General features: G+C 37.7%; 1 protein-coding gene across 1 annotated transcript in view; it reads right to left on the bottom strand.

Annotated features, from left to right (window-relative positions):
- Window positions 1-11,943, bottom strand: part of kitb (KIT proto-oncogene, receptor tyrosine kinase b) — a 31,591-nt gene that overhangs the window by 4,218 nt on the left and 15,430 nt on the right. The window contains 11 exon segments of the mRNA XM_030147553.1: window positions 318-1,238; window positions 2,780-2,885; window positions 3,736-3,835; window positions 4,104-4,215; window positions 5,049-5,171; window positions 7,311-7,402; window positions 7,514-7,581; window positions 7,685-7,823; window positions 8,465-8,575; window positions 11,328-11,432; window positions 11,534-11,660. Coding sequence (XP_030003413.1) covers window positions 1,089-1,238; window positions 2,780-2,885; window positions 3,736-3,835; window positions 4,104-4,215; window positions 5,049-5,171; window positions 7,311-7,402; window positions 7,514-7,581; window positions 7,685-7,823; window positions 8,465-8,575; window positions 11,328-11,432; window positions 11,534-11,660 — 1,233 coding nt within the window. The 3' untranslated portion in view covers window positions 318-1,088.

Here is an 11,943-nt window from a genome sequence, read left to right as displayed (position 1 = left end):
CCTTGGTCAGGATATGTACAGTCAGTCTAGTTTGGATTTACAAGGCTGACAATTAATACTGAAAAAACAAAAACTCAAACTATGAATTATGAAAGAGCTGCAGCATCTGAAACTGACCACAATGAACATTTGAAAAATAAAACAGAACCACCGTGCTTCAGTTTCAGCTTCAGAGTTTGTCATGGCTTTTATGGATTGGGATCGTCTCTGCCAACTCACCATATATTTTTCATTTCTAAGTTTTTTTTTATTTTTATCAACTACTAGAAATTTCAGGTGACCCCACACGGGATCCTGACCCCAAGGTTGAAAAACACTGGACTAGGGAATATTTGGCATTTTTGGAAATACAAGTACACATCGCATCTGTACTGCAAATATGAAAATACTCACTAAACTCAGCTTAAAGAAAAAGAAAGTCTCTGAGCTAACTACTTACAAAAGGTTAACAAGTCTGCTGTTTGTTGGCACCAATGGGAGACTGGTACTGATCCTGTCATATACTGTGACTTTCACAAATGTGTATTTCCTAAAATGTGATAATTCCTCCAAAAATCTGACAGAACCGCAGCAGTCCGCTCCTCAAAGCACCATCTCTATCTATTACTCAGTCTAATATCATCCCAAGGTCAGGTATTTACTCCCATCTGTGTAGCCAAAGTGTAGTGATGTAATTTAAAGCCATGTGCGAGCCAAAACTCACCCCAGATGTAGATGGGTAATGTAGTATTTGATGGGCGATTAGTGCTCAAGTCCTCTTTATATGGACATGCACCTCAAATACCTACCAGATAGAGATTAGATAGAGGCCAATACTGAGAGCCGGGTGCAGGGCTGCATATTTACATAGTGAATGTGTGTGTGTGTGTGTGTGTGAGAGAGAGAGAGAGAGAGAGAGAGAGAGAGAGAGAGAGAGAGAGAGAGAGAGAAAGGCCATCAATAGACAGTTAGTATGAAATTAATATGTTGTTAGTAGTTTACAGTGTTTGGCTCTTGTAGGTTAGGGAATAATGGGAGGTAGGGAGGGTTATACAGTATTTCACAGAGCAGTGTGTACTCGTGTGTGTACTCGTGTGTGTGTGTGTGTGTTAGACAGTGTCATAGTCCTGGAAAACATCCATGGTGCTTTGCAGTAAAGGCTGGGTGGGAGCTGTTGTGCTGCAGACTGAGCTCAGCCTCCGTTGTGGCGCCCTCTGCTGATCTGGAGGAGGTGGAGCATTGCTCAGCGTCAAGTACACCTGAAAAATATCACACATTTAAGTTAAAAATAAATTCATGGTTTACTGAGATTTTCTGATTTGAACTACAGAAGACATCCAAAGAGCCTGGTGTTTAAGAGTGATCCAATTAAGTAATAAGGATGGAAAAAACGAAACCGCTGAAAAGGAGGCATGTCATTACCAGTTTAGACTTCGATGACCGTGTCGAGCCACTTTTCCTAAACTTAGGGTTATAATTAAAGTTGCACAATTAATCAAATCTAAATCCAGTTGCAACATTTACCTAATCACACATATTCATAAGGCTGCAACTTGAAATTCCAGATGTTTTAGGTTCATCTAATTGCATAAATTGGGGGGGGGGGCTCTGTTTGGAGATATTTTGGATTCAGTGACACTGAGTACAGATCGATACAGTGTAAAGCAAGTAAAAGGAAAACACAGCAGTGCCTCTGCATTTTCTGATACTAGTTTAAGTTAAAATGTTATATTTCATATTTCTAAATGAGTAATGTGATCTATCTATCTATCTATCTATCTATCTATCTATCTATCTATCTATCTATCTATCTATCTATCTATCTATCTATCTATCTATCTATCTATCTATCTATCTATCTATCTATCTATCTGTCTGTCTGTCTGTCTGTCTGTCTGTCTGTCTGTCTGTCTGTCTGTAGTCCGTCCGTCCGTCCGTCCGTCCGTCCGTCCGTCCGTCTATCTATCTATCTATCTATCTATCTATCTATCTATCTATCTATCTATCTATCTATCTATCTATCTATCTATCTATCTATCTATCTGTCTGTCTGTCTGTCTGTCTGTCTGTCTGTCTGTCTGTCTGTCTGTAGTCCGTCCGTCCGTCCGTCCGTCCGTCCGTCCGTCCGTCCATCCATCCATCCATCCATCCATCCATCCATCCATCTATCTATCTATCTATCTATCTATCTATCTATCTATCTATCTATCTATCTATCTATCTATCTATCTATCTATCTATCTATCTATCTATCTATCTATCTATCTATCTATCTATCTATCTATCTATCTACATTCAGAACCTCTGTCCAGACATTCATTCTTTGTCCTGAATACATTAACTTCATTGTTTCCTAGAAAATAAATTACATTTTCACTGATGTTCAACAAATGACTGTACTTATGACTTTTCTGTTTCTGTATCTAAAATCACATGCTCTATCGTAGATATAACTGACCATTAACACATTAACAAGTACTTATTTGTTCAGTCCTAGAATGATGTTGAATCTACTGAATATTCCTTTAAATAATAATAGAATACAGGTCTGGATTCAGATAAAGACCATCTTCTGAAAGGACTGAAATATGGCAGAGAACTACCTTGTATAAACCTGGAATATGCTGTAGATTTGAAGTTACAGCCGTTGACAGACCCAATGCAAAACCCTCCAGGTGGCGAGTAATGATAATAATAGATACATATCTTTTTGTATGTGTTGCATTGTTCGCTGTTGTTATTATTTATTAGATTTGACTTATTTATGTCTGTCTGTCATTTCGTGGCTGTGTTTACTTACATTCCTTGTATTTTCTGATAGCAGGAGTTCAGTCCTTTCCACCAGTTTCCTGAAGGAAGGTCTTTTCAAGGGGTCATGATTCCAACAAGACAACATCATGTCGTACCTATACAGCGATAAGACTGGGATTAGTTTTAACATAGAGGGAGGAACAATGTCTACAAGGGAAGTGGAGAAATGTCTGCATCTGTTATTAAGATATAAGCTCTTCTGATAATGTGATCTGTTAAGTTTTGGGATTTAAAAAAAAAAAAAATTAAAATATGCTTTTCTGTATGCAAGATTCATTCATTCATTCATTCGTTTAATTTATTTTGTTCGTAGTTGTGCATTTCATCAGCAGACATTCAATAATCATCAGGTGAACAAACATTTACACACCCATGCTTGAAAAGGAGCAAGATGAAGAAATCTCATATTTCCTGCTCCCTTCTAAATAATAATAGCCTTAATGGTTAGCCATACACAGCTAGCTATATAGTCACAGTGTATAAAGTCAGACAAACCAAACAAAATACATCCAAAGATAATACAAAATGAATACAAAACCAAGTGCAAAACTACATATCTAGGAAGTACAAAACAAACTAAACATAGGTAAATATATACCTGAAGAAATGATGCAAAACAATTACGATACCAGACCAAAATAAGTAAATAAATATGTCACAAGACGCAAAAACAAATTTGAAGCAAAATGTAAAAACTTAGAACTGTTCATATAATCTCATTGTTCTGTCTTTATACACTTTTTTCAATCATGCATGATTCTTATTACAACTAATGTGAAAGAGAAGCTAAATCAACTTCTTTATAATGTATTTCAGGCAGAATTTGTTTTTCATTTCAAAATCCACAGTTAATACATTACATGCTAATACAAGAAAAATGTATATTTACCAAAAGAGAGAAAAGACTGAACTTATGTAATGGATGATATGTTTTGTCATACTTACAACTCAATGGGGGCAAACTCAGGCCTGCTCATCCTGTGACCTTCTTGAATCATCCTATAAAACGCTGATCCCACCTGCATCCCAGGGTACGGGCTGTTACCTGCAACACAGATACATCCTCTTAGAGTCTTTCTGTCTCATTTTGTGAGACTAAATCAGATTCTTACAGTGATGCTGGTTTCAAGAGACGCTGCATTATGTATTCTAATCAATATAAGTTTGTGTAATTCTCTGCACTAAGTGATGCTGTTCGGGAGCATCATCAGAGCCTCTAATAAGGCCCCAGTCTCTTCAAATGGATGATCATAATGGCTCTGAGTTTCAGCAACAGACGCAGGCAGCAGCACAGCTCTAACTGGAAATGTTACCCAGGGAGAAGATTTCCCAGAGCAGGATGCCGTACGACCAAACGTCACTCTCGAAGGTGTAGACACAGTCGAAAATGCTCTCAGGAGACATCCACTTGACTGGCAGACGTGCCTGCAGGAAAGGAAGCCATGATTACAGAGAGAATATGGACCATTTTCCACTTGTGTCAATTATAGAAAATATATTTTCCAATAAACAGTATTTCCTGCCATATGGAGTTAGAGAGTAAAGATTTTCCACATCTAAACACAAAAGTCTACTGCAGTGGTTCCCAACCTTTTTTGGCTTGTGACCCCATTTTAACATCACAAATTTCTGGCGACCCCAGACATTCAAAACAGAGACATTTTTCTCTTGGTGTCTTAGTCTTATGATGTCTTATGATGAGTCTTATGATGTCTTAGTGGGGCCAAACGGGTGAAGAAATCTTTCCATTCTCTGTTTGGTCCGGTTTTGACTGTGTCCAGGCAGGTTGAAACGTAGTAACACATGCGGTTACATGATCGGGTCAATCAAGATATGCCCTCTCAGATGTTATATCCTGAATTTTATTTGAACTTGATTTTTATTCGGAAAAATGTGTGGTGTTTTAATTATAATGAAACATATATTAAATCATTAAAAAAAATTATTAGTAATTTATTTAAACATTTTTTTAATCGATTACTAGAAATTTCAGGTGACCCCATATGAATTCCAGACGACTCCACGTGGGGTCCCGACCCCAAGGCTGAAAAACACTGACTACTTTAAAAAAACCTCTCCTCCATTTGTGTTGGTTGAATATCTGCTTGTATTTGCTCATAATATGGTAAAAAGACCAATATAAGGAGGCTAAAAGCTCCTTATTTGTTGATTATGGTGAGTATTTCCAGTGCAGTAAGAGGATATAGCGGTTCTCCATTCTTAGTTTCTTGTAGAGGAGGTGTAAAGGACAGACTCACATTGCCTCGGAGCACATAGCTGGCATCAGTGGTGATGTCTCGTGCCAAGCCAAAGTCACAGATCTTCGCCACCCTGCCGTGAGTCAGCAGGATGTTTCTGGCTGCAAGGTCTCTGTGAATACACTACACACAAACACACACACACACAAACATGTGTAAGCAAACAAGTAAACAAGTATTGACACAGATGCCGGATCCTGCAGTGGCTGTTTAGGACGTGCAAATGAGGCAGAGCAGGATGAACATGTTGAAAACCTTATACAAGCACAACGCTAAAGACAATGTCATATTGTGGTCAGTGTTGGGAGGTAATTAGCTTTTATTTTATTTTAAGCAGAACAACAGCATAACAGTGCATCACAGTCACAGTCTTTGCATTTTTAATCGAGATTTACATGCAACAGTCTATACTAGACAGGACAGAGACAGCACAGAAACCAGGCAATCCTCGCCCTTTTTGAACAGCACTGTGTATTGCTATTTCTTACATACTTATGTGGAACAAGGAAGGGTAATAACTAATGTATCACATAATGTAAATAAAGTAATAATATGAAAAGCACTCGGAGAGCGCAGATCTCCACCAAGACAGATCTGTGTGCACAATTTGGTTCAGTTTTTCCAGTTCATTAATATGGTCTATTTATCAACTGATAGTTAGTTTCAGTATAAAGTATTTAGTGTAAATTTATTCTGTTGCTTTAAATCTTTCCATTCAGGAATGTCCTTCCTTTGGCAGATTTTCCAGACAATGCAGGTCAACAAATCCGTAAACATCATCAAGAGCTCGGTGCTTACAAGAGCCTAACATTATGTCTAGACGGGCTCCATTCATTTGGCAGTATGAGCTCAAATTCTGGGCACTGTTTTAAATCAGTTGTCATCTGAAGTTGCACTGTCTCTCAAATCAATGTGCATTACTCTAAGTGACTGAGGTCCAGGCTGCAACCAGCCAACACCAAGGCCGGTGGCAATGTGTTCCGACAAGAATGCCTTTTAGTACTGGAAATTCACAATACTTTCCTTGTGAAAACTCCAACATTAAAATTAACTTGATGCCTTACTTGAAGTCACTTCAACATAATAATGTCTATGTAGTGAGGTTTACACTGCCTGGTTTAAATGTATGTTTTGGGGATTTTCACAGCTTTGATGCCCAGTAAAAGATTTACAAGAAATGTGATTAAACGTAATCAGCTACGTAACTTTACTGCACTGTGTGTAGTATTTCTGCTTTCAAATATTTAAAATATAAACTAAAATTATAATTAGGGTGTTTGGAATAAAGTGCTATGAAGTGATGCCAAAGATGCCGCTGTACTGAATTGTACAGATATGAACTAAGTATATCTACACCAACGGTTTGGCAGATTTATATGACCACCAGAGGGAGAGTGTGAGGAAAATTAACACCACAGGGCCTTTGACCAAAGTGGCAGAAAGTTAGGAGATGTGATGAGAACCACAAAGACACAACTGTTAGAGTCAAAAAGTGATAAAAGATAGAAGCACTGGACACTGCTCTGAAGAAAAATAATGGAGTTTGACGATGAAATCACAGCATTTCTTCTACATGAATTAGTTTAATTATGAAGCTTTTGAAGATATACATTTATTTTGTGATTTTATTTTTGCTAAGTTGGCCATTTGTTGATCCATGGTTCAGACTAAACTGTGACAGTTCTGACTTTGTTTGGATGATTCCAAAAAGATCTTTAAATTATCTACTGACAAAACAAACTGTACAGAAAACTGAGGTGAGTCATGATTTTACCTTGGCTTTTTTCTGTCTTAAAACAGAGCTAAGCTAAGAGGGCTATGAGGTCAACAATCAGCTGACACAGTGTGCGAAGATAATAAGACAGTGTTCTTTATATCAGCTATGACTTTTTGTTTTTGTTAGTGTATTTCAGTGAGTGATACAGTCTGTGGACATTTGTTGGTTATTTTGGTAGTTGTGAGTTCATTCTGGCATGTGACCTACCCCTGCTATTGGGAATTTTGAATAGCAGTGTTACCTATAACCCCTTTAACAGGTTAACAAGTAAATAAAAACCTTCCCAACACTGCTTATTTGACATCATGTGGACACTGGTTCTACGTGTGGAAGTCCACTGTGTTTTGTTTTCGCTGAAAAGGCACTATTTGCTGATGATGTACTGCATATTGGCCCTCTGCCATTATAAGACTTATGAAGTAGCTGCAGCACATTGCTTCTATAAAGACTCCATAAATTAGAGGACAAAACTGTAAAAGCCTCACGTTCTTGGAAGTAATGTACTCCATTCCTTTGGCCACCTGGTAGGAGAAGCTGAGGAGGTCTTCAGCGTCCAGGGAAAGTTCATCTATGTCATCTAGACCAAAGTTATACAGTTAGTTTAATACATGTCGCCAGATTTTTGTGGATGTGGATATCTGTGTATTATTGGAATCCTTGAAAATAAATAAATGCGGAGAGATAATACCTGACTGAGAAGATCTGTCTTTCTCTGAAGGACGCATTGGCATGTATCCTGTACCAGTCACCTCTCCTCTTTAAAATAATACACAAACAAAAATATACATGTACACCAGTGTTTACACATAGAAACCCATTTTAATTGGCATCACAATTAGGAGCCCACACAGATACACACCTTACAGGCTCTGTTTGGTTGACGACGTTGCGATAGTAACCATCACTAATTTGGGAGTTTAAAAAGGACTCTCTTTTTCTTCGCAGGAAGTTGAGGAGGTCGCCATAGCAACAGTACTCAGTGATCACCAAAATTGGGCCTAGGGGGATGTAGGGATGAAAAAATAACACAACAATACAAGAAGAAACAGACACACATCTTTTTTTCATTAGACAGAGAGGATGGTTTTTGTTACTTTCAGTAGTTGGTTCCTGCAACAGTCAATAATTTCTCCTGAAACAGTTTTACTTGATATATACTTAAACACCTATAACTTGATATTATACCTTGGTGTCAGAGTTTAATAGCTTACATTTAGTGTTTTTTTATTCCTGACACTTCAAAGTGTCTTCCTGTGGTCTGCACAATAACATATTTCTGTATATTGTGAGGAAGCTGATCAATACGGAGGACCAGACAGGTAGATAATATTGATCCACTGTACAGTAAATCTGTGACTAGTCCAACAACATCACGTTTTCTAAAGCTGAGAGGTACTTAGACTCCAATATCTGATTTTTAATAAAAGGACAGCAACTGATCGACATTGAAGAGTCAGCACTTGACAACATCAATCAGAAACAGTATGCCCGTAAAAAAAATAAATAAAATAAAAACAAGCAATAAAACTAGTGTGCAAACTCCAGATGTTGATAGAGTCACTCAATAAAACCCAACCCCTTTTTCCTAATGAGTCTGAGTGAACTAAGCTGGGCATGTGGATTGAAGTTGTGTTCTCACCTCCAACAGTGCAGGCTCCCAGCAGGTTAACAATGTTCATGTGGTTTCCAAGGTAACTGAGCACCTTCAGCTCCGACATCAGAGCCTCCTTCTCCGTGGAATGAGCATTGGCTGGGATAAAATCAGGACATGATATAGTCAGTCACATCTTCAAGTAACATTACACTGTGCAATTTTACGGCAGTTTCATTCAAAATGCCAATCTGAAGTTAACGGTCTTAACTAAAAATGTGCAAGTACCAAGAACCAAGCTCAAGATCAGTCTCAAGACTTGATCAAGTCTCAATATTTGACCATGCTTTGACTCAGTCTTAGTCTCAGATTCAGACAAAGAGAGCCCAAAACTAGTCAAGGCTACAGCTGCAGGGAATTCACTTAAGTGCAATGACTATATGTACGAGGCCAAAAATGTTGGAAAGTTGTGGAAAATGTGAATAAAAACAGAATGCAATGACTTGTGATCTCATCACAATTCACACTGAAAGCATGTCAAATGATTAAAATGAGAAAATGTACCATTTTAGGTAAAAAAAAAAATAAGGGTATTTTGATGGCAGTAAAACATCTGGAAAAATTTGGAATAGCTGAAACAAATGGTGAGAAAAGAAGATTAGAGGCAACAGGACTGGGTTTAAAAAGAATCTTAGAAAGACAGAGTATCCCAGAGGCAAAAATGGCCAGAGACTCACCAATCAGCAGAATGCTAGAGATTACGGAATAGTTTCAGAATAATGTTTTTCTCAAAGTAAAAGCAAAAATAAAAATGCTAAATCTTTGAATATCTCATCATCTACTGTGTCTAATATAATCAAAATATTCAAAAAGCCTGAATAAATCTCTGTGTGCAAGGGGCAAGGCAGAAAAGCAATTCTGGATGCCCATGATTATCAGGCCCTCAGGCATCACTGCAGTAAAAGCAGACACGATTCTGTATCCACAAAAGTAAGTTAAAGCACCACCATGGAAAGAAGAAGCCATATGTGAACGTGTTCCAAAAACACTGTGGTTCTCCAAGTCAGAGCTCATTTAAAGAACACTGAGGCAAAATGAAAAACTGTTTTGTGGGCAGACAAGGAGAAATGTGATATTCTTTTTGGAAATGAATGCCGTGTCCTCTGGACTACACAGGAGAAGGACCATCCGGGTTCTTATCAGTGCTCAGTTTAAAATACTATGATGGTATGGGGAAGCATTAATGCCTACAGAATGGGCACATCAGTAAAGGCATGGTCACTGTTGAAGAGCATATACAGATTTATATATGCTCCCATCCGGTAAACGTCTTTTTCAGGGTGGGCCTTGCATATTTAAGTGGGACAATGCTAAACCACATACTGCATTAACTACAACCACATGACTCTATAGTAGAAGAGTCCGGGTCCTGAAGTGGACCACCTGCCATCCAGAGCTTCCTCTAAGAACACCTATGTCAGATAGGAATGGCACAACATTCCTCTTGAAACTCTGGTAACTGGTCTCCAGAGTTCCTAGACATTTACAGACTGTTGGTAAAAGATGAGGGGATGTTTGTGGTAAACATGGCCTTGTCAAAAATTTTTGGACATGTTGGTGCCATCACATTCAAAATAACCCTTTTTTCCCTCATTTTCTCATTTTACACATTTGATATGTTTGCTGTGTTCTGTTGTGAATATAATATGGTTTTACTTTTATTAAACTTTGCAGTCATTTTTTTCTTTCTACATTTTACATTTGACACAGCATCCCAACTTTTTGGGGGTTGGAGTTGTAATACTTTCTGCTTCAAATGCAGCCAGTAACAGAACAAAACCAGAATAAAACAAACAGCAGAGTAAAGTGCTTAGTGTCACTAATCCCACTATTTGTGTGTTTTGATTGGTTTGGCCATAACGTATTAATCCTAATCTTGTAATACACAGGTGGCAAACATACGGCCCGGGGGCCAAAACTGGCCCGCCAAAAATTCCAATCTGGCCCGCGGGATGAATTTGCAAAGTGCAGAAGATATTAACAGTCGAGGGTGTCGAACTCAAAAATAACAGCATAATAACCTAGAAATAGTGACTCCAGATGTTCTTCTTGGTTTAATGTGAAAAAAGTAATATGACATCATGCCTATAAATAATGGCAACTCCTATTTTTTCTCTTTGATTTATTGCAAAGAACATTAAAATCTGATATCCTTTAATAATAAAATGTCAGTAACCTGAACAAATATGACTGATCTGAAATGTCTAATAAAAAACACATGTAATTTTAACAATATTCTGCCTGTTTTATGTATTGGTAGGTCTGATCTGTAATGCACATGTATAAATCATAAGTTGAGACATAATATTGATCAAATTTTTCTTATTATTTCTTCTTATTTTTCTTCAGAAATGTCAGTCTTTTCAGGTTATTCACATCGTTTTTGTTTGTATAGTTTGTAAAATGTCAATGATTTCATAATTTAATCTCATTTTTTTCAAATAAAAAATTTGGAGTTGTCATTATTTATAGGCTACTATGTTATTATTTTACTGGTCCGACCCACTGGAGGTCAAATTGGGCTGAATGTGGCCCCTGAAAGAAAATGAGTTTGACACCCCTGTTGTAATTCTTGAAAACAAAAAAGTTATATTATAGCATCTAGGTTAAACTAATGCTGTGCTCTGTACCACAGCATTACAGTAATAGCTGTTTGTTTCGCAGGTAGGCAAAGTAAGTAAAAAGACATTTATACCAGAGCCCTTAACCTAAAGGTGAGGTCAGATAAGTCCTGTGGAATTATAAAATAATGAATGGGACAATTAAAAAAATACAAAGCACTGCTGCAGCAAAGTATAGAACTTTACAGCTTCTCTACCCTAAGACAGAAGAACGTAGACAACACACTCACGTTTGAGCATTTTCACAGCAACAGTTGTAACAGTATCAGCAGAGCAGAGTCCATATGCTGTGGCTCGCACGACTTTTCCGAAAGCCCCAGAGCCGAGGGTTTTACCTACAGTAACACAAACACAACAATAAACACATATCATATATAGATCTGTCATGTAGACAACAGGAATATACAAAGTCTGACAAATATTGATGCTATTGTACCAAAACGTAGTTTCTGCCGAGGAAATTCCCATTTGGAGTCATATGGGAGCTGGGTCGGGTCAATATATATGTAGTTGTTGCCATGGATACTGTCAATGACCTTCCACTGGATTTGGAACTTGGGTTTCTGTTCAGGTTTTAAGAGGAAAGGGGTACATTCAGATTATTAAGCACTAAAACGCAGTACTTTCAGACTGAAAAGGCAATCTGAGTCTGTTTGTTGTGTGTGAATACAAACTGTGTATCATGTAAACCCTTTTAGATGCGCTCCAGTTGTCAGTTTGTCTAGACTCTTCCCTGACATTCCCCCTGTGAATTTATAACCAGCCCTCAAGAAGTCTGACTCATCTGAGTGCAATAAAAGCAACATGCTGTGTGAGAAAATTAATGGTGTCAAACAATCTTTTAAG

The sequence above is a fragment of the Sphaeramia orbicularis genome, chromosome 1 (assembly GCF_902148855.1).
Source record: "Sphaeramia orbicularis chromosome 1, fSphaOr1.1, whole genome shotgun sequence".
Taxonomy (NCBI): domain Eukaryota; kingdom Metazoa; phylum Chordata; class Actinopteri; order Kurtiformes; family Apogonidae; genus Sphaeramia; species Sphaeramia orbicularis.
This window is presented reverse-complemented; position numbering and strand designations above follow the sequence as displayed.